This window comes from Zalophus californianus, chromosome 9 (genome assembly GCF_009762305.2).
Source record: "Zalophus californianus isolate mZalCal1 chromosome 9, mZalCal1.pri.v2, whole genome shotgun sequence".
Taxonomy (NCBI): Eukaryota; Metazoa; Chordata; class Mammalia; order Carnivora; family Otariidae; genus Zalophus; species Zalophus californianus.
In genome coordinates, this window is record NC_045603.1 from 29,188,802 (window position 1) to 29,213,294 (window position 24,493).

The 24,493-nt window shown below is 36.1% G+C and overlaps 1 protein-coding gene across 1 annotated transcript in view; it reads left to right on the forward strand.

Moving 5' to 3' along the window:
- The first annotated feature begins 10,622 nt into the window (after positions 1 to 10,622).
- The window catches only part of EPYC (epiphycan), a 41,722-nt gene continuing 27,851 nt past the window's right edge, over positions 10,623 to 24,493 (forward strand). The window contains exons 1-4 of the mRNA XM_027594306.1: positions 10,623 to 10,724; positions 10,944 to 11,088; positions 12,099 to 12,172; positions 18,127 to 18,285. Of these exons, the coding sequence (XP_027450107.1) occupies positions 10,623 to 10,724; positions 10,944 to 11,088; positions 12,099 to 12,172; positions 18,127 to 18,285 (480 nt within the window). The remainder of the gene's footprint in view (positions 10,725 to 10,943; positions 11,089 to 12,098; positions 12,173 to 18,126; positions 18,286 to 24,493) is intronic.

Sequence of the window (24,493 nt, forward strand, 5' to 3'; positions counted from 1 at the left end):
AAGTTGTTTAGCCTACGGTGCCCAGTTTTTGGTCAAACACTAATCTCGATGTTGCTGTCAAGGTATTTTGTAGATGTGATGAACATCAATAGTCAGTTGACTTTAAGTTAAAGGGATTACCCTTGATAACAGGAATCTGGCTCATCCAAACAGTTGAAGGCCTTTAGAGGGAAAACTGAGATTTCCAAGGGAAGAAGAAATTTAGCCTCGAGACTGTAATATAGAAATCTCCTATGAGTTTTATTTGCCATCCTGCGCTCTACATTTCAGACTCAAGTTTACAACATTAACTACTGCTTACATTTCCAGCTTGATGTCTGGCCCGAGGAATTTTGGACTTACCAGCCCCCACAACTGTGTGAGCTGATTCCTTGAAATAAATCTCTATGGGATATACATACATATTCTATTGGTTCTGTTTCTCTGGAGAACTTGACTAAAATTGGGGGTGCTGACACCTACCCCTACTTACATCATGTAGGTAGCTAACCCTTCAGGGAAGGTGTTGATCAAAAACTTGCTTAAAATAGACTGCTATAACAGAACTTATATATGACATCTTATGTTACATGCTGACTCATGCTGAGCATGGTAAACCATGCATACTTTCAGAAATCCTAGCTCTGCTATGAAACTACACATGCTTTTAAGATTTCGGGGAACTTCAAGGATATCACCTTAGATTTCAAAGGATAAATAAGCCTCCCCTGGCCCATTCCCACTGCCCCAAGGCTCCACACACATGCTCCCAAATTCTTCTTGAGGGAGGTAGATTCGGTTGCCTTCAATGAAACCCTATCTGAATACGCCATGAAAGGTATTTAAGAACTGCACATTTTACTTCCCTGCATGACCTTTAAGTTTCCTGCCATTCTAGAGATTCTGAGGTTCTATGAGGAATCTTTGCAATAACTTGTTGGAGTTTGAAAAGATACATTCTTTCTTTTTCCTGCTCAAATTCTAAACTAATTAGGGTTGACTATAAAATACAGGACATGTGGTTAATTCAAATTTTAGGCAAACAATGAGTGATTTTTTCATATAAATACATCCTACAATGAGACATACTTGTACTTTAAAAAAATTGTCATTCATTTGAAATTGAAATTTCACTGTATTGCTATATTTTTTCTAAGATTTTATTTATTTAAGAGACAGAGCAAGAGAGCACAAGTGGGGGTGGGGAAGGACAGAGGGAGAGGGAGAAGCAGACTCCCTGCAGGGCAGGGAGCCCGACTTGGGGCTCTATCCCGGGATCCTGAGATCATGACTTGAGCTGAAGACAAACGCTTAACCAACTGAGCCACCCAGGTGCCCCTATGTTGCTATATTTTTATTTCCTAAATCTGACAACACTTACTAGTATAATTACAGAGTAAATCAAACAAAAGAGTAAATCAAACAAAAAACATCACATTTGCTATTAATATAATAATAATATTGATAAAATAATTCATAACTGTTAGAGTTTTTAGTTTAATTTTGATAAGAATACTATAATAAATTATAATTATAAAAACTGATTTAAAGACCTTTGGTGTTTCCAGTTAGCATAGTTCAGAAGACATTTTACCCAGAGATGGTGGGGGTTGATAAGAGATAACACTTTTTAACTTAAGAAATAATAATTCTGAAAAATGAAAGTTGTGTAAAAAATGAGGGAAAAGGTACAAACTTCAAGTTATAAAATAAATAAGTCAAAGGAACGCAATGTACAGCATGGGGAATATAGTTAATAATATTGACCTTCGTATGGTGACAGGTGATAGCTAGATTTATAAGGGTAATCACTTTGTAATGTATATAATTGTAGAATCACTATATTGTATATGTGAAACTAATATAATATTGTATGTCAACTACACTTCAGTAAAAAAATAAACAAAAATTTAAAAACTTTGCCTACCTGAAAAAAAAGAAAGAAAATATTGTATTATCTATAATTTGAACACTTGTAAAACATTATTAATATCGTGGTGTATTTCCATCTAGTCTTGTGTGTGTGTGTGTGTGTGTGTGTGTGTGTGTGTGTGCATGTGGATAGACATGCATAAGCAGAGTGAAGAAAGGGTATCATATTCTCTCTGCTGCCTTCTGTCAACCTCTTCAGCTCTGAAGTTTATCATGTCTATTAATTTGTATTCCCTAATGCCTATGAGTGACAGGCATCTCAGGACTGACTAAAGACTTCTTGAATGAAGAACAGGCTCTTAGGAAATGTTGAGTAAGAGAAAAGTTAGGAAACAGCAGTCACCCACTGAGCGGCAAGAACAGTCTATCAGACAGCCGAGTGGGCAGTAAGTGGTAACAGCTCCAGAGTTGACACAAGACACACTGACAAAGCACCGGTACCAACTACTGTTTCCACCAGTAGACACTTTGGTCATATGATGAAACAATCATCCACGTGGTCTTCCTGTGTTTTCCTTGGATTTAACGTATTTCTAGACTAATTTGACCCAATGAAACTGAATGGCCACACAATATAAATTTTGAAACTGTATTTTCTTTACTTGTACATTGATTGGAGCCCTCCTTTGTTCTGGAGAAAGAGCTAGGCAGTGGACATGCAAAGATAGGTAAATAAAGTGTGATTTTTGCCCTTCCAGAATTTAGCTTGGTGGAAATTAAATTTGATAATAAATAAACACAAAATATTCAATGAGAAAAAATGTGGAAAAATAAAGCAGGAGGCCTTGGGGGAAAAAAAAAACAACAATAAGATTTCTAGTTTGGAGGAATCAGGAAGGCCCCTCTGAGACATAAGTGACTGGTGGTGGTGTTTTGAGAGGGCGAGGAAAGTACATATGAGACAAAAGGAAACAACAGGGGTGAAGGACTTGAAATGGAAAGAACCTGGTATAGTGGAAGAACTGAAAGACTAATGTGACTGAATCTTTGGTGAGCAAGGACTATGACAGGATAAGGTAAGGTTGGAAAGACACTAAGCCACAACAGAAAACAGATTTCAGCTACATTAATGATTTTTTATTTAATTTCAAGCATAAGAAAGGATCATTGCTGTGTTGTAGCTATCAATGATGTTATCAGAAGATTTTTAAAAATAACAACAGTATAAGATGACACATTTAGACAATTTTGAAGGAACTCAGACCATTTCCTTAAGTAGAAAGATAAATTCTATAGTCCTTTAAATGGAAAAGTTTCCTAGTTGTCATTAACAAGTTGTCTATATTTTCTCTTGCAAAAGAGAAGAATTTCTGATCTCTTGAGGCATTTACTTAGTATTTTAAATAATAATAAAAAGACTAGGAAATGCAAATCAAAACTACAATGTGATATCACATGCTGAATGGCTAAAATCAATAACACAAGAAACAGCAGGTGTTGGGAGGATGTGGAGAAAAAGAAACCCTCTTGCACTGTTTGTGGGAATGCAACTGGTGCAGTTACTGTGGAAAACCGTGTGGAGGTTGCTCAAAAAGTTAAAAATAGAACTAGCCTATGATCCAGCAATCTCACTACTGGGTATTTATCCCCAAAATACAAAAACACTCATTCAAAGGGATAAGTGCACCCCCATGTTTGTAGAAGGATTATCTACAAAAGCCAAATTATGGAAACTGCCCAAGTGTCCATCGACTGATGAATGGATAAAGAAGATGTGGTATATATATATATATATATATATATATATATATATATATATATATACAATGGAATATTATTCGACCATCAAAAAGAATGAAATCTTGCCATTTGCAATGACATGGATGGAGCTAGAGAGTATAATGCTAAGTGAAAAAGTCAGTCAGAGAAAGACAAACACCATACGATCTCACTCTTATGTAGAATTTAAGAAACAAAACAAATGAGCAAAGGAGGAAAAAAAAGAGAGAGAGAGAGAGGCCAAGCAAGAAACACTCTTAACTCTAGAGAACAAACTGTTAGTTACCAGAGAGGAGGGAGGTGGAAGGATGGGTGAAATAGGTCTCCGGGATTAGGAGTACACGTGCGATGAGCACGGAGTGCTGTATGGAAGTGTTGAATCACTATACTGTGCTTCTGAAACTAATATTACCCTGTATGTTAACTACCTGGAATTTAAATAAAAACTTTAAAAAATAATTTTAAAAAAGGGTAAATAGAATTAAATCTTTATGTTTGGGATCCATATTACCCAATATACCACATAGTTGCTTTTACCAACATTTCACCGATTATTAATAAACTTATTAAAATTCCATTTTAACTCTTTCTTAGGTGTATATTTTTCCTTTTATCATCTATCATTTTATTAATGGCTTTGGCAAAGATATATGAAAAAACTGAAGTCTAAAAAACAACAATAAGAAACCGATGAGGGGAACCGATGAGAGAAAAACAGTGGCAACTTATAAAAGCTGCATTGAATGCTATCTCAAGGTGCAAACATCAGAGTCAAATGAATGTTTGAGGCATAGAAAGAGTGAAAGTTGGATGATGTTTTGGGATGAGAATCAAGTTTGGAGCAAAAAGCCAATTCACCTATACCAGCTATAAAGGCCAAGACGAAAAACACATCATCTTGTAAACAAGCACATGAATTAACTTATTCAGCTCAGGACGAGTGATTTAACCAAGTTAGACAACATAAAGTAACTTCAGCCAAGAGAAGACTGGATGTTAACTGTAACAGAGCCAACAAACATCAGAGTCAGAAAATGAGGGAGCAAAGTGTTAAGACTGCTGGCATTTATATATTTATGTAGACATAAAGTTAGAAGTGAGGCAATATTCTACAGTAAGAACACCATAAACATACTGTGTGCCTCAGTTCTCAGCTCTGATAAAAGCCTCTTTTGACTTCAAATGTTTTTCTTTAGAAGAAAATACTTGCTGAAGGAGACAAAATTTCTCAAATATATATGTATAATTATATATTTTATATATGTGTATAAAATATATAAACATACACTGTTTCATACACACACACATATATAAATAATATAATGTACACAGTGTGTGGGTTTTCCCTGCAGATTAATGCAGGGACCCATCCATAACTAGAGGTAGTAGCAATAGAGGTGGTTGTAGCCATAGTACTATTTACCTCATTTTAAAACATGGTCTATCCTTAATCCAGTATACTATATTTTTCATTTAGGTGCTCACTACGTCAGGAGAATTCCATAAAAGTGTATACCCCACGTACAGTGTCTGGGATACACAGGCACACCTCATTTTATTGCCCTTTGCTTTATTGAGCTTCACAGATACTGTTTGTTTGTTTTTTTTTTTTCCCTCAAATTAAAGGTCTGTGGCCACCCTGCATTGAGTAACTCTATTGGCACCATTTTTTTCCAGCAGCATATTTTCTCACTTACTGTCTCTGTGTCACATTCTGGTAATTCTCACAATATTTCAAACTTGTTCATTATTGTATTTGTTACTGTGATCTGTGATCAGCAATGACTAGTCACTGAAAGCTCAGATGATGGTTAGCAGTTTTTAGCAGTGAAGTGTTTTTTTGATTAAAGTATGCACACTGTTTTTTAAACCTAATGCTATTGCACACTTGGTAGACTACAGTATAGTGGAAACATAACTTTCACATGCATTGGGAAGCAAAAAAAAATTTGTTTGCCTTGCTTTATTGCAGTGGTCTGGAACCAACCCTGCAATATGTATGAGGTATGTCTGTAGTAGGTACTCCAAAAATAAAGGAAATTAGTGAGTAAATTAATATATTATTAATCTTTTTTTGTGTATGTGAAATGAAAAGGCTGGATTTTTTTTAAAAGACTGAATTTTTGAAGAACAGTTTTAGACTTACAGGAAAGTTGAGCAGATGAAGCGGAGATTCCCAGATTATCAACCTTGTACTCTATTATAGTATCTTACATTAGTATGAGACATTCATTATAATTAATGAACCAATATCAATACACTTGTTATTAACTAAATTCCAAAGCAACATTAAGGTTCACTATTGGTGCTGTACAGTTCTATGGGTTTTGACAAATGCATAATGTCATTTTTCAATCATTATAGTACACAGAATAGTTTCCCTGCCCCAAAAAAACCCCTGTGCTTCACCTACTCACCCCTACACATGCCCTCTAAACACCTGGCAACTACTGATCTTTTTACTGTTTTTGTAGTTTTGCCTTTCCCAGAATGTCATATGGTTGGAGTCATACAATGTGTTGACTTTAAAGATCAGCTTCTTTCAGTTAGCATATTCAATTTTAATCCAAGTCTTGTTATGGCTTTATAACTCATTGAAAAAAAATATTTGAATAATATTCCATTGCATGGTGTACCACAGTTTATCCATTCACCTTTGAAGGATATTTTGAATGCCTCCAGTTTTTGGAGAGTATGAATGAAACTGCTACAAACATAGTGCTCCCAACTCCTTCCTCCCATCCTTTTCAGCATTGCTGTCATTCATTTTACTTGTCCCTACACTACATTATCCATTGTCGATGCACATTGTCTACTTCTTCCAATAGAGTCCTTAACATATTAACTATATTTATTTGAGATTCTCCATCTGATCATTTCAAAATCTATGTCATATCTGAGTCATGTTCTGATACTTGCTTTGTCTCTTCAGACTGTGTTTTTCTTGTCTTTTAGCATAACTTGTAATTTTTGGTTGAAAGTTGGGCATGATGTATGGGGTAATAGACACTGATTAGTAATTAGGCTTTTATTGTGAGTTTTTCTGTTAATCTGGCCAAGAGTTGGGTTGTGTTCAGTGTTTTCCATGGCTGTAGGTGCCAGAAGATTTAGTTTTCTCTAGTTTCCTCATTGGATGTTTTCCCCAGCCCCTCTTGCGTTTGGGTTTCCCCTAAGAACTCTTTCTTAAGTAGAGACTGTGTCTTGAAGTTTCTCAGTTCTAACCTGTTGTTTTTATGCCAAAGACCTGTTAATGTGCTGATAAGGTATTGGGGGGGGTATACGTTTTGTATTTACATAGTTAAATCTCAGAGATTTTTAGTAGACTTTAGTCCCTGGGAATTATGCCTTAGTGCTTTTTTTCTCTTTCTCTTTATGTGGGACAAAGAGGCTAGCAGGAGCTAGAGTTGGCTGATTGCCCTTCTGTCAAGCCAGAGGGGCCTCTGGTAGAGTAGCTTCCCACGGAGAACAGGCCTTTGTTAATATTCCTTTGGGCATATTTCAAAATATTTACTAAAAACAATAGAAGAGTGGCCAGTTTAAGGACATATACAGGAAAGAGAAAAATAATAACATTGACTAAAGTGAAAAGAGATAGTGATAGAGAAAAACAAAATGAGTTTCAATGTGATGTAATTGTTATTTTAGACAAAATGATTACAATGAATTAAATGGAAATCAAAATTAAAAGGCAAGTTAGAAGAGATTTGTGCTGAAATTAAGAATAGTAACTAATCTGCAAGTGAAAACGCATTCTTATCTTGGAAAGACTGATACAGAACCATAATTGTCAAGCCATCATTTGATGATGTTACCAAGGCTCAAGGTGTAGAAAATATCTTATAAGTCGCCAGAGGAAAAAAGAAAATGACCTAAACAGTGGAAAATAATTAGTCTGGCTTCAGACTTTTCCACTGCAACCTTTAGAGCCAGAATACAATGAAGCAATGTCTCAATGTCCTAAGAAAAATGTGACCTAAGAATATCCTACCAAACAACTTGTCCTCAGAGTAAAAAGTTCACAGACATTTTTCAAACATGCAAAGCCTCAGGGAATTTGGCACATATGAAATGTTTTTTGGGAAAAAAAATCTGGAAACAGATATAGCTAAAAGCATTGTTATCTGTAGATACACAGAGATAACAACATTTTGGGTGGTGAGCATTTGGATAGTTATTTTCCCTTTTTCTCAACACGTATTTAGTCCTTGAATTTTTATAATGACAAAAATGTATAATTAATGCCACAATGATAAGCTTTTTAAAAAGATGCAACATAAAAAAGGCAAATACAATATAATAATTCAGAGTCCAAATTATGATTAAAAAGCATTAACAGTGTCTATAAATGTTATTATAATTATTATTGATTAAGTATGAGTAATGTGAAAATGATACAAAAACATAGTATTCCATAAGCTATACGTGAATCAGAGATTTAATGGTACTATTACAACATCTTGTTTGTCAATGTCTTGTTGACATGTTATGTCAATTCTTTGGGAAGACAGATAAAAATAATAAATTTAGGAAAACCCCTCAGCTCATACAAAATAGGTTTCAGAAAGTCCCGCACTAAAGTTCAAAGACTTTCACCACTTGATTCATTTGCTCTTCTTTTACTAGCCCTTGCTGGAAACCACTCCTTACCCAGTTCACTGCAGGCTCAGGGGTAAAGCATTCAGCCAGAGATCTAAGTTAGTTCTTTAATTTATTCGATAAATATTTAGCGACTGCTTTCTATGTACTTATGGACTACAAATGCGGCCATAAACAAAACAGATGTATCATGTTTTTGTGAAGATCACATTCTGGTGAAGAAAATAAAGAAGGTAACAAGCTCTGCAGGAATGTCAAATAGATATAAGGGTTATAAAGAAGTTGGTTCTCTTTTAGAAGGAGTGGTCAGAAAAGCAGGGACTGAAGAGGTGACATTTGAGCAAAGCCTCGAATGAGGTGAGGACTCAGCTGAACAGACACTAAATTCCCTCAACTCCATTTTTTAAAGTGATTAATTAATTGGGGCTCTTGGGTGGCTCAATTGGTTGGGCGGCTCAGGTCATGATCGCCAGGTCCTGGGATCCAGCCCCGCATCGGGCTCCCTGCTCAGCAGAGAGTCTGCTTCTCCCTCTCCCTCTGCCTCTCCCTCTGCTTGTGCTCTCTCTGTCTCTGTTTCAAGTGAATAAATAAAATCATTTTTAAAAAGTGATTAATTAATAATTATAACTAATTATGTGCAGGCAATTTGATTAGAATCAATAGCACAAAAGGTAACATTTTCTTAGGTTACTAGAACAAAGAACTCCCCTCTTTCCCCCTGGATTTTAACCCAGAAAGATGTAAGATATGGAACAGACATAGTCACCTCCTTTGTTTGGACACACTGAGAATGATGTCAACAAACAGAAGTTCTCCGAAAAGAGAGAAACTTGTACTTTTCAGTTACTTGGGTCAATAAATCCCCTGTTTCCTAAGTCAGTTTGATTTGGGGTTTTCTATACTTCTATTTGGAAGGAGTCCTACCTGGTATGGAAACTCTCAAATTCTCATCAAAATTCTGTACCATATATCTTTGTATGTGACACAAGAAACTCTTAGCAGAAAGTAAATGCAAAACTTGCTGCACGAAGTCCATGGGCAGTGGCTTAGAAGTGTTAAGAGACAGCTTGGCTAGTTAGCCAAACAGAAAGATGCAATTCAAAAAAAAAAAAAAAAGAATAGCCAAAAACCATTTATCATAGACGCAACTAATCCTATATATTTTAGAATAGCCCAAACAAATCATAGTAGTTTATTTTTTATTTTTTAAAAGATTTTATTTATTTATATGAGAGAGAGAGAGAGCACAGCCATGAGTGGAATGAGGGGCAGAGGGAGAAGCAGACTCCCTGCTGATCAGGGAGCCCAATGTGGGGCTCTAGCCTGGAACTCTGGGATCATGACCTGAGTCGGAGGCAGACCCTTAATGGACTGAGCCACCCAGGCACCCTCATAATAGTTTATTAAGTATTTATTACTTTGAATTGCTATGCATTTGATTTATGCAATCAATCATTAATTGATTGATTCATTCAAATAATACTGAGCATGAATTGTGAGCCAAGGACAGTTTTAGACACTAAGGATACAATTGTGAATATGACCTGTAAATTTCATGCATCATGGTGCTTATATTCACCTGGGGGAGATCTATCTATCTATCTATCTATCCATCCATCTATCTATCTATCTATATTTTATATATATATAAAACAGAAAAATATAATAATGGGTTATGGCAAGTGCTATGAAAAAACCCCACAATTATAGCATAGGCATTAGAGTGTGATGGAAAGGAAGATGGTCCATTCTGATGGGGAGGGGGCTAAGCAGGAAAGCTCCTTTAAGGTGGTATTTATGCAAAAACATGAACAGTTTAAAAAGCTAGCCAGCCATTCTAACATAAAGGGTGACAACATTAAGTGCAACACTTTGGGGAAGGCACAATCAGGCATGATTCAAGAACAGAAAGGACATTAGTACACCTGTAGCAAGTGACGGAGGGAGTGGTGCTTAATCTAAGCTTGGAGAAGTAGGTAGGTTGTAGTTGATGGGGAGATTTTGGGGACATGATGTAAGAGTTTTAATTGTATTCAAAGAGAAATATGAAGCCACTGAATGTTTCAATGAAAAAAACATTGAGTTTTACATATTTACATTTTAGATGACCTCTGGCTGGGGTTTGGAGACCAAATGGTAGAAGCACAAAAGGGGAAGCAAGGAGACCTGGTAATGGGCTTTTTTGATCGTCCAGATGAGAGAGGATGGTGGAATGAGATACACAAGAAGTAGAACCAACTTCTGATAGATTAGATGGGTGAAAGTAGGGAAATGGAAGAAATCTACAATAATTTTAAGGCTCTGGACTGGAGTCAACTGAGAGGGATGTGATATCATTTAATTAAACACCACAAGCAAAAGAACAAAATGGGTCCAGAGCACAATGTGATGGCCCAATGACGGATCCAAATGAAGATGTCAAGTCCAAGGTAGTCCGTAGAGCATGTAAGAATCTGCAGCTCAGAGTGAATGGTGAGGACGGGAGATGTAAAGCTGGAGTATGTAAACAGAAGGTGGTGGTTCAGTGTTGTGGCTAAGAACTTGGACTTGGCTGCCAGACTGCTTCAGCTTTGACTTTGGCTCTGCCTCTTACTGGTTGAAGTCACTTAACCTCCCCAGACCTCAGTAAGTGAGGATAATAAACAATGCCAGGTGCATAGTGAGCATTCAAAATGTTAGTTAGTATTGACATTATTCTTGTTTTGTCGTAATTGTAGCATGGAAATAGTGGAGGGCACTCAAGGGAAAGGATAAATAGAGAAAAGATGAATCATTGGACTAAAACCAGAGGCACTCCAAAATTTAAAGGCCAGGGAGAGAAAGAGGTGGCTGACAAAGGAACAGACAAGGCAAGCCAGTGGGGTAAGAGGAAGACCACAGTGAAACCAAAGTTGGCTGCTAGGACAGCAGTTAAGACAAAGCCAGAAAATTACCTATACGGAGCCCAAACTGCAAGGGAATGGAGAGTGAATAGGAACAGAGCAAGGGGAAATGCAATAAACACGATTTGGGAATTTTTTTTCTATAAAAAGGGTCATAAAAATAGGACAGTAATAAGATGAAAATGTATTTTATAAAGTTGAGGCATAATTTCAGATGTAAAGTGAATCAAGTCTGCAGATACAGTTTTGGGACTCTGCAGTGTTTTAAAATAATTTGACTCTGAATGTCTTTAGACTTACACATGTATTCTCAAAGACACTGCTGCAGGCACCATATTTTTTTTGCATTTATTTACTTTTTATTATGTTCAGTTAGCCAACATACAGTACATCAGCAGTTTTTGATGTAGTGTTCAACGATGTATTAGTTGTATATAACACCCAATGCTCATCACAAAACGTGCCCTCCTTAATACCCATCTCCTGGTTACCCCGTCCCCCCACCCCCCTCCCTTCTACAGCCACCATTTTTTACCTTCATTCAGTTCACTCGTGTTAGAGGGAATTCCTGCCTGAGTTTTGCCCAGAGTATATGTGTCTGTATGTAGAACTGACCTAGCAGAAAGGGAGATGCTGGGAGGGAGGAGATAATTAGAGAAGCACAGATCTTAAAAAGAGGAAAGAGCATAAGATCGTGGGCATCATTTGGGGAATTTACTTTTAACGTCTTGCTCTGTTACAGAAGGAGAAAACACAGAGGATGCATATACATGCGGGTAGATTGGATGGCAAAAGTTAGAGAGTATTTTTCTGATGACTTCTACCATCACTCTAATGACTTTCTGTGTATAGAAAAGGAATACGGGAAGTTTGAGAGAAGAAATGTTATAAAATAGACATTTTAGAATAGTAGATCTGTTGGCCAGGGTTGGAGATCAATTTAAAGAATTTAAATTGACACCAATCACTGTTGTGTGTGATTTTCACTAGTAATATACAGCTCCTCAGATGCAGAAGAGAAGAAAGTTGGGAGTAGTATTCAACTAAAGTTGAGGTTTTTCCAGGTAAGTATGATGGAAAAAGAAAGAAAAAAAGAAGAAAGCAGAAAGTGCTTGAGAAGGTATAAATATGATAATGGTGCTTCAAATCTAAAGGAAAGGAGAGATGTAAAGGTAAGAGATGCAATGAACTGTGGAAAAGTGGTGGAGGCTATGGCAAGAAGGTCTCATTAGGCAAAAAGAAAAATAATAATAGTGCCCCATTAGTAGGGTTATGTACTACTTGGCGATGATGAGCTAGAAGGCATGACAGTGATGGTGAGTAGCTGGGTAGGAATGTGGTAACTTGACTGCACATGTGAAGCTAAAGGAGCCGCCATGCCACCACGATAGATGGATCATGCACATGGAGGTTGGCATCCCTGGAAATAATGACAGGGTCTGAGTAGAGGGTAAGAGTGAGCCATGAGCTAAAGGTGACAAGAGGTTTGGTAGATCAAGCAGTTGATGACAGGGAGAGGTGACTGGTAGTTAAACCAAATGCCATGAGTTTCAGAATGGGCAAAATATTTGAAAGAGTGAAGAGGACGAATCATTTGGAAGAAATAGTGTAAAACAAGAAAAATTGCTCCATCTTTGAGTTATGTGAGTGAAGAATAAAACAACAACAAAAAAAATCAAACCTGCCACAGCAGCAGAAAACTTTGTCGGGAGACAGCCAGATTCTTTTAAGATAAAAGAAGCAAAGGGACATTTTCCAAAATGAAACTGAGGGCAAAGGAGAGTTTGCAGATGGCAGGTCAGGCTTGAAATATTCTGGAGGAGGTGATCAGATCAGATGAGGGGATACAGACAGCACAGTGGATGTGGGTTTATGGTCCAAAACTCTAGGACTCCTACTGATGAGTACAAAGTCTCTAAGGCAACATGCGGATTCTTCAGAGGAAGGTAGCTAATCATTTCAGGGAATGGTTTTATGCCTTATGATCCGTGGGGTGGGATATCTACACCCTCTTGTCACTCTTACTGATCTGGTCTTTTGGGGCTGAGGACAAGGACAGCAATGTGCGGTCCTCAGAGGGCTCCTCTCTGTTCACCACTCTACAGAACAAAGAGCATCATTGAAAGAAGACTATTCTATTTAAAATTAATTCCATTTAAGCAAGCAGGATGACGTTTAATTAATTTTGTTAAGAATTGTAGCCAAAAGGATTTGTAAACTGTTTTGGGGCTTAAAGAGATAAAGCCAGAAAGCCTCAGTTACTGTATAATGCAACTAGTCTTAAAAACCGATCCCCTGAGGGTTTCTGATAACCAAGCTCAGGCTCTATTAAGAAAATTAGCATGAAGCTAAAAGATATTTACCAAGGATAAGAAAGGCTGGACCTGGTAATTAATCCTTCTCACTATTAAATAGAAATTAGGTCCTCATGAGATCGTTACAAATTCGAGCTCCCACAGTTTAACACAGATTTTGAAATATTGGTGAGAGTCCAGATAAGACCAAGAGGATTGACTTAAAAATTATCTATATTTTATAAGGAGAAGTGAAAGGCTTATCTATTTGGGAAAAAAAGAAAAGATTCAGGAGCGATCATTTCTGCTTCCAATCCTATATTAGGATAAGGAATTTAGTTATTAAATTGTTGTGAAATAATTGCATTAGTAGACAATGTTCTGAAGCATAAGAACAATGTCACTTAAACCAACAGGTCACTAAAGGATAGTGTGAAAATGTTATTTTGGGAAATAGAATCTTACAGGTTCAGCCAGAGCCTTTCGGAAAAGAAGGGACTACTTAGATGTCAGATGACATTGTCACCTTACAATGTATGCAGAGTATTAGATTAATAATGGAGGCAGACGAAATACTAGGTATTTTCATGGATATGCTATTCATCTCTTTTTATCCTAAAGCACCTAAAGGAGCCCAACACCTAGTGACAGGTAAACAGCCTTAGGATCTAAGAAACTGAGAGACACCACCACCTTTTTACCTTCACCTGCATCCCTCAGATGAGCTCAGTAACATCTGGGAACTTGACCCAATTTGGTTTTCTCTTTATTTGTGTCCCATGTGACACTGGATAACTTAATGTTTAAGTGTCACCCATCTGTGAATGGACAACTCCTCTGATGGAGAAAGTGTTGAGAGAGTTAACCACATATAAACTCCTCGAACACACAGTGGAGGGCATTGCTGTGACAGAGCCAGCGTGGGAACTCAGATTCAGTCCTCTTTCCAGAAGTGCTTCTGAAAGTAGCCTCCATATCAGATGACACTGCAAGGAGGCAGGGAAGGCATCCCTACCCCCAAGGATGGTCTCTCTGCTGTTGGAGAGGTCTTGGTAGCTTCTGTACTTCACCCAGAATCACTGCTTCCATTACAAATAAAACTGGTCCCAAGAAAAATAATGCACACTGAGCACAAATCATGTAGACGTGTGGAAGCAGGTGTGGGTGATGAGGATAATGACTGACAGCGCCCTGAATCCATAAGCAAAGAAGGTCGGGGTGGGGAGGGAGGATGGCAGGGAAGGCAGAAGGAGGTGTAGGAGTCCTCAAGACAGACTCTCTCCTCCATCAGTGTGCCCTAATACACTTTCAAAATTCAATACAGCTATTTGCTTTTGGTCAAGGAAAAAGGATTCCTGATGCCCAGGTTAGAACCAGACTCCTGGATTTATGGAAAACATGCCAGAAGCCAGAATGCATGACACAAGTTTCGTCTCCCTCTAGAACTTTTGCAGTGTGAATGGAGGCGAAGAATGGAAGTTTAATATAAACGTATTTTCTCTCCAAATCTGAAATAAAGCTGAGTCTCACAAACCATGTCAGGTACCAGGAGCCTACAACAAATCTTGTATTCTGGGGGAAAATGTTTTTATGTAATTTGATTTGTTTGGCTCTCATAGATAAAAGGGAGAAAAAAGCAGCTTTTTTTTTTTTTTTTTTTCAAAACACTCAGATCATATTTATGCAGTTTCAGGACTTTTTTTTTTTTTTTTTAAATGGGCATGCAGAGGGTTTATTGTTTCATTGCTCTCAGACCATTCCAAGTCATCAAAATAATCTGGATTTTTTTTTTTTTTTACTTACCCAACATTAAAACAGGTAAGGCTTTTGCAACCTTTATTGAATTTCTGTTAACATTAATGAAAAGTGACGAAAGCAATTCAAGACACGCAAGGAAAATTATTTCTTATTAGAACAATTCTAAAATATTCATCTATAGTATCACTGTACACATTAACTTTTTCTTAACTGGTGAACTTGTTATAGATGAAATAGAATAAAACCAACTTTTTCCATTTAAAATGTTTAAGAGGATACATTGGCAATGAGAACTCCTTTAACATAATTTCAAGAGCTCTATACACTATGTCATTTGGATTCTACTGCTTATTTTGAGCGACTATAAAGTAATTTGGGGTTTCTAAAGACTGAGAGGCATTTCTCAAGGTTGGCTTTTCCAAACAGAAAATTGAGTGTTATAAACTCCACCTCCCACAGACCAGAATTCACAACCATTGGTCAGGGGCAAATATTACCAGCTCTGCGTCCTCAGTCACTCTCTGCCATTTCACCAAGTAGGAGCCAAAGGTAAGTTTTTACACTTGCTTTCTTCTTGGGTCAGAGACTTTTTTTCCTCCTATAGTAACCTTTTAAAAAATAATTCAATTTGTTTTAATATTTCATGGTGAACTTGGATGCAGTGGATTGGGTTGAAGTTTGCTATTTTATATTTATATTATTCTTGGAAAATCCAAAATTTTGAATTAGCCCAAGAATTAATAGCACCCAGTAAAAGAGTTGCTCTTAGTAGTCAGGATAGATGCCAATAAAATTATAGTAGTTTCCAATATATTCCTTAAAGCAAGTGCCCTGACATAGACCATGTTCCTTGCCAGGATAGCTAGGCACTATTGATTAGTATTGATTGAAATATTACACAACAGAAGAAAAAGGGGAGATTTCAGGTGTTTAAAAACATATTGATGATCCTATGGGAATTAGGCATTTGGAATGTCTTTTTAACATCTATAGTTTAAAGCTTTATATAAGCATAATTTTCAAAATATCATGACACGGTGTGAAGTGCACAACAAATTCAAGTCTCAACAAAGGCACTACATTAAATACTAGTATAGTCACTTGAAGGAAGAAACATCCTTTTAAAGCTAAACATAGAGAGGTGTTCTTCATAGTTCCAGGGTTTGCACAGACTTTCTTACTGCTGATAGCTCTAGAGGATATGCACAATGCAAATAAACTCTGAGAATGTAGATACTTATAATCAAATACAGAGTCTGAAGTGAGAAAAATAATCAGCAAGTGCATAATTACTTTGAACAATGAAAGTTGCCAGAAGTGTAGAAGGAAAATATTTTTTCGAGGTTAGTGGTGGCCCCTGTGACTGCCTCCCACTTGAAAAGGGAAGAATGGTTCCTGGAAGATTTGTAAATCACACCAGCTGATCAAGTAGGACCTTGTTGGTGACTGTGTACAGCGGTTCCAAATCCCCAATCCTGCAAAGGCGGGTAAAATAGAGCCTTAGCTTATCCAGTGTGAATAAAAAAATGATTCGAAGAAAGCATAGGAGGGAATAAAAAGGAACTCCTTGTACTGCTTCTTTTTCTCAGAGGGATTTCATATCCCTCTGCTTAAACCTGCTTCATAAAGACTTTCTTTCAAGTAACTGAAGGTCATTTTGTCTGCCAGTGTATTCAAGTTTAAAAGTAATATTTATCATGAATTTCCTTTTACGTGTGTGCATAGGTACAAACACCAGAGGTCCTGTTCTTGAAGTAACCTAAGAAGTGTATCCAAAATACAAAACCTTTAAAATTAGACATGCCTGATAAAAAGTTTTACAAATGCTTTGCTTCCCCGATAAAGGACCACCAAGTAACATTTTTGATAGGCCCAACCTAAATGTTTAAAATTAAACATGAGAGTTTTTTTTCTTAAACTAAAATGTATTCAAAGGAGCACATACAGAACTAAAATAATTAAAATTATAAATGTTATATATATGTTATATATATACATATTTATACATCTATAATATATTATATATATATTATAAATATAATTAAAACTATAAGATTTTGATTGAATCCTCCCAAAAAGCAGGATGTTATCATGGAAAATAAGAATTGTGCTTAACAAAGAATTACAAAACAAAAGAGTTTTTAATCTTATGTGTGTGGAAATCCTCCTCAAAGGAAATCTTACCAAATAGTATATTTTAGACATGGATTCTTGATTCTGAGTTTAAAGCTTAGATGGCTATTAAGAATTGAAAGAAAACACTAAGTACTAAAGGAGAAATAATTTTCTTTTCTGCTCTATTCAGTTAAGAATAAGTTTTGAGGAAAAGTATCGCGTGAAATATTAATGTGTATGTATATTAAATTATGTATGCATTAACGATACCCAGAGGCAAGAAGGAAGTAAAAGTGAAAAAAAAAATGCCTTCATTATTTTGACCGGAAAAAGCCACAGGCTTGAATGTGCAAGAAACAGTTATGAGTCCTAGTTAGGTCACTAGCCAACCCTGCTTCGGTTTCCTCATCTGAAAAATGGAGTAACAGTAAAATAGTTCTCTTCCTCCTCCTTCCTACTCCCAGTTGAAGAAAGAAACTTAATGCTTAGTAAAAGGTAAAACTCTAATGCACAAGCTTTTGTGAATAAGTGCATGACAATATTTCCACATCCTATTTTCTCTGTGTTTCTCTATGAAGTAAACTTAATTTCACTGTAATTACACTATCTACTGTAAAAACATGGATGGGTTTGTGATTAATTTGAGCATCGGTATCACAAGTCTTCCGAATCCATACAATTTCCCGTGTTATGTTTATAAACGATCCGTGTAAAGAAAGCTACCGGCTTGAGTTCCACAGCATTGATGTTTATTTATTATTCCTATTTAGTGAAAAATATTCATAAGTTATCATCAATTAAATATTTATACATTTGGGCCTTTTTTGATTAGGAAAGCTTGAAAAATCAAAATGTTGGCAAGACTCGTTCTGGGACTTGTCATCTTCAATGCTGCTGGGACTGCTCCAACTCTGGAACCCATCAACTATGACTCAGAAACATACGATGCCACTTTGGAGGACCTGGATAATTTATACAACTATGAAAACATACCTATTGGTCAAGCTGAGGTAACTGATTCCTCACTCTTGAGACTTTTAAGAACATGAGTGTGGGGAATTTCTGAGATGCGTTCCTTTCAAATAGATTTTTGTTTATGTATAAATAGAGATGTTCTATCTTAGCAATTTCATATGGACCTTTCCTCAGAATGTGTTCAATCTGTTGGAAGTTAACATTGGGACACACTTGCTTTCTCACAGTTCACTTCATTTCCTTTATATCTTCTCACAAAATTAAACCACAACAATGAAAATAGTTTCTATCAAGTTGAGATGAGGAAATTAAAGGAAAAAGCAGTCAGTAAGGAAGAGTGGAAATAATACACATGCAATGATGAGGAATTTGGGGAAGTTTGGGGCAAAGAAAAAAGATGTGAGATTAACATAAACTGGAAGAAAATAAAAAGAATGCAAAGAACAGACAATGATTTGGAACTCCAGTGTATTCCAAGAGTGGCTGTGCTTTCTGAAATGACTGATTATCTCTCAGCAGTAATGTAGACATTGGCAAGGTTACAGCCCATTACATAAATCTGATATGACGTGTTTCTAATTAAATGTTAGACTTTTTACATAACTAAAGGATACAGACTAATTTTTCTGAATCAGAAAACAAACAGACCTTGAAATGCTGGCTTGTAATTAAAGTACAACATTGACAAAAACTAATTAAGAAGAAATCAACCAAAAGAGAAATTACATCACCTATATGGGATCATAACATATTTTGGGCAGTCATTCAAGTTCAAATCTTCTTAGAATAATTACTTTTGAAAACTAGGGAAATAAAATAGTCAGACAAAAGCATATATTTAAATGGAACTTAGCTATATCTTTATTAAGAGGATAAACGTTCTCATCATTGTTTATGTTGCCTGATGAAATTCAAGAATCAAATTTATACAATACTTTTCACATCTTCTCCCCAACTCCATTTTCCTTTCCATCTCCCTCTCTTTTGGCTTCAGTCTCCCCTCACCCCAGGCTCCACTCCTTTTCTTTTTCCCTCTCTTTCCCTCCTTTTAGTAAAGTTTTAGGGTTAACAGAAGACCACTGTTCTTCTGCAAAGTTGTAACTCTATTTTCCAAGTCCTTATTCACTGTATGTCTTCTGTTATGTTAAGGGCATTTTCTGTAGAGTTTATGGTCATTAACACCAGTCTTGCTGTATGTGATCTCTGCATTTCCAATCTAATGCATCAGTGAAGAGTATAAGGAGAAACTTTTTCAGTGATTAACTCATCTGCCCTGCTCCTTTTCCCATCTTGCATAAATATTTTAAGAAAAGAAAGATTGCATATGTATGTGCAGTTATCTACCAAACTAAATATTGTAGTTTAAATTTACTTGTCATGCCTCCAAAAAATATTTTATAGGATCAAGGATCAAACTCACAGGTTTTGTGGGTACCAAAAGTAAGTCCTTTGTTTTTAGTAGGCCTGGGGAGTGGACTTTAGGGAGGGCTCAAGGCTGCCCTAGATAATATTGTGAAGGAGAGGAGCTTTATCTGCAGACTTCTTTAAAGCCATTCCTTGCTGTCAGAACCCCTTTTTACTGCACATTCTCATGAGATTCTGAAGTTCTTTCTGACATTAAGAAATTTAAGCTAATAAATTGAATCTATAGAAAGATGATTTAGTATACAACCCTTCCTCAGTATTTGCTTATTCTGAAAGAGCAACTTCTTACAAGGTACCAAGTATATGCCATTGTATCCCCTTCCCTCATTCAAGCATCCTTAATTTTCATACTGGCCTAGCCAAACTCAGCATCCTTAACAACTGCGGGCTCCAGAGAGCTACTAAATAATCTCTTATTGCTGATTGAAATAGGTAAGTCCTCCCTGATTTAATAATCTTTTGTGATGAAGTCATCATCAGAAAACCAGTTTATAGATACATGATATACATATATACATATACATATATCTGTGCTATAATGAAAACATAATACATTTGAAAACAAACTATGCATATTTTTTTAACTTTACCAAGTTGGTCCAGTAGCAAAAATAATCAGCCAACCCACTCACCCACCACCTATGAAAGAAAAAAATACAAAAACAATGTGATATAACACACAAAATGACATGAGGAACAAAATTCAGAACTTCAGCTCAGATCATAACAAATCATTAATGTTAATATTATTCTTTGTTTACAGACAAAGAATATACAATTCCTTATAGAAGGATGTGAAATAAAGCCAGTAGATCTAGTCATGTGAGTGGATTCTAGAATACAGTTACTCATGATATGAGTTTCTTGAATTTAGTCTTGGAAATTCAAATTCTGGCAACTCCTGATAGCCTTATTTGTCTCATCTTTATAAATTAAGAGCAATTGTTCTATATGTTCTTGGTCCTCTGTGATACTTTTTGTATGAATGCTGGTAACATATCCATATAGGGGACAGTTGATGAAAAAATTCATGGTAAACAAAGCACATGGAGAATGGTGGGATCAGGTTCTTTGGATTTTGTCCTCAATGCCAAGAATATGGTTCTATCTTATCTTAGAATTTACTTATCATCTCTATAAAAGGCAACCTTATATTTTAAAATAGCAAGTTTATAGAATAACTGAACAATGCTTCTGAAATATATGCCAGTTTCTTTCTTCTAAATTGTAAGACTTGGCATCCTAGGCCAACATAGTAGACCCTCTAGACTTTGAATGATTAATCCTTAAGGTCTCTGACTATGCGGTAGGCAGAATTCTAAGATGTCCCCTAAATGACCCATCCACTGGTCTGTCCATGCCCTCTATAATTCTTAACATCACAGATCTATTGGGATATCACTCCTATAATTAGGTTATTTTATATGGCACAACTGAAATTTAAAAAGGGAAATTATCTTGGTTGGCTTGACTTAAAGTTGTGCTCACTTTAAAACAGTGTCTTGAGGTTGGGGACAAATTTTGAAGCATGAGAGAAATTCAAGGCAAGGGAAACTATCTGTTGCTGGCTTTAAAAATGGATGGGTCCATGTAGCAAGGAATGCAGGAAGTCTCTAAATTTTGAGAGAAGCTGACAGCCAATGAGCATATAGAAACCACAGCACTATAGATGCCAGGAACTCAGAGCTCCACATGAGATCACAGCCCTGGCCATTAACCTTGATTTTGGCCTTGTGAGACCCTGAGCAGAGAATCCAGTCAGGTCATCCCTGGACCCACAGAAACTGTCAGTGAAAAAATGAGTATAGTTTTAAGCTGATAAATGTATGGTAATTTGTCATGCAGCCATAGAAAACTAATAACAATATGTAATAATGTAAATTTTTTCCTGAAACCCAAATTTGAATTATACTGCTGCAAAACTTGCATTTATGAATCCAGTGATTTATCTAGCAATGAGTCCAATCATCCCCCGAATCCCAGAGTTAGAATCTCAATAGAGCTTTGTTGATTTCTACTGGTGGTAGTATATTCATTACCTCCCTAGTGATTAGAAAGGGTCATGAAAGAATTTCTGGTTTTGAAAATCTTATGCAGTAACAGTACTCCTGACTGCTGACTTACGTGATTTCTGATGATTTAGAATATCCAGGATCTGCTGGATTCTATGTTAGGAGCAGATTAGAGGCCCAATAATTCCATCATGATGCTCTATGTTACCCAGTGGATAATAGATAAATTTGCTGGTATAATATAAAATTGTTGCAGGTTTTTACTTAGCTTTTATTTTACTTTAATGGTATTGGTAAGAATTGGATATAAGCCTTAAGACCAAAATATGAACTTTTTGCTTTCTGATGAATATTAGCTAAGCTTGATTGAGCGCTTATTATGTGCTGGGTACTATTCTAGGCCTATCACAGGCATTATCTCATTTCTGACAACAAAACTAGGAAGTGCTATTGTTATTTTCATTGAATAGATGAGGATATTGAGATAAAGAGCAGGTAAGTAACTTAACTAATATTATAGTTATTAGTGACATATAATTATAGTGATTATAATTACAGTGAGAAGATAATTATATCATCTTCTCATATCAGAAAATAACTTCCAGGAGGTTAATAAAAAATATTATCCTCCCTCTGTTTTCTACCATTTTCCAAATTGTCTTTTTAACTTGATATTTGTTTGAGTTGAACTGAACGCTGGTGCTCCCAACATTGCTAAGAGAGAAAGAAATCATTGTTCTATGGGTGAACAGTGTAAACTAGAAGTAACCTTTATAGACTGTTGACTTACCTAATTACTGTAATAAAGAATGGCTTAAGTCTAACTACTTCAAAGAATAATTGTAGATAGGCATTCTCCAACATGTTGTACCTATGGTATGGGCTAGCCAGCTATCTATCTAATCTTTATATAGCTATAGATGTATAGAAATCATACATATTTGGCGGCTTGGAATGCAGGGAAACATTTTGCTATTTGCCTTGAAGATTTCATCAGAACAAGTTCAAAATTTGGTATTCTCTGATTGATTTAAACTGAGTCTGTGTTTTTGACTAAGGTAGGTATTTGGTGTTTCTGTTTTCATAATATAGTTTTGGGGTTATTGATTTTTCATTTCTCTTAGGTCTAAGATAAACACTGGCCCTGACCATGAGTTATTTCTTTTGCCCAGAAAAGTACTCAGTGGCTGTGTTAATATTTATGGAGGATATGAACTACCATTCCTGCAGTAAGTTCTCAGCTCCATCCAATCAGACTGATCCTGCCCTGTACTACCTTACTTTAGCCTTGTATAATTACTTTTACTTAATCTTCAGTAGACACCATGAATGTTGTAGTACAGAGCCCTGTGGGGACTTGATTGTATTTAATGTGGGACAGTATGAAGGGCATTTACAATGATAGCATACAATGCTCTTCAGGAGGATATGGAGTAGAAATTTCTCTCAGGCCTCAGAGTCCAAATGGATTGCAAATTTTAAAGAAGTTGCTTATTTTGGGGGGCTCTACATCTTGTAACTAATTGTGCTTGTCATTTTGCTCAGAAATCTGGGACCCAAGTTTTTGCCTTATTCCTTTCTCATTTTACTTATTTATTTATTTAGATTTATTTATTTGAGAGAGAAAGAATGAGTAGGGGAAGGGGTGGAGGGGGAGAATCTTCAAGAAGACACCCCACTGAGCGAGAAGCCCGAGGTGGGGCTCTATCTCAGGACTCATGAGATCACGACCTGAGCCGAAACCACGAGTAGGATGCTTAACTTACTGAGCCCCCCAGGCGCCCCTCCGCATTTTGTATTACTTTCCTCACCTTTATTTTCTTATCATCCTGACGTCCTCATGTAGATTGAAGCATTGCCACACATGCTTTTAGAACTGCCTCATATACTTTCATAAATAAATAACAATAACAACTAATAAAGGGATATCAGTAATAATTGACCAATAGGAAATTTTTTTGAATGAGAGATGCTTTCCTTGCTATTACTCTCCATTGATTTTAAAATTAGCCCATTTTTTCCTCTAGCTAAATTGTTTAAAATCATCTTTATACGAAAACTGCCATTTAAACAAATTCATTAAGCTTGAAAAATAGCTTTTAGAGATGCAGAACCTGTAAGATTCATCAAAGGAATTAAAATTAAATTTAGTGGAGTTGTAGAAATGGACCAAAAATTCAGTGAAGGCAGTTGTATCCAGTAACAGTTGAACAATGGTTTCTTTTCAGTTGCCATCATGGTAATAGGGTGCCATGAAAATAATTCTAGCATAAACGTTGATGTCCTGTAACACTAGAAATTGCTTAAGTAGAATCAAATTAATTTTGGGCTACCTACAGAATGAATGTCCACTATACATAATGGTATATAAAAAGTATTTTTAATTAGGTTATCTAAATATGATAAATTGGTATAGAACTTTAGTAATGCTAACAGCTTGTTTCAAAAACCATCTCGGTATTTTCTGGACAAAAAGTAATTAAATTAGTAATATTTTTACTATTTACTTCCTCTGGTGATGAAGGCATGGAATATTATAAAATATAAAATATTTTAAAATATAAATAAATTTTAAAATATAAATAAAATATTATAAAATATAAAATAAAAAATAAAATTTTTTATCCCTATATTTGAAATGATGTCTCACTTTGGCCATTTTATATAATACATTTTAAAGTTTCAAACTTGGGGCACCTGGGTGGCTCAGTCATTAAGCGTCTGCCTTCGGTTCTGGTCATGATCCCGGGGTCCTGGGATCGAGCCCCGCATCGGGCTCCCTGCTCGGCGGGAAGCCTGCTTCTCC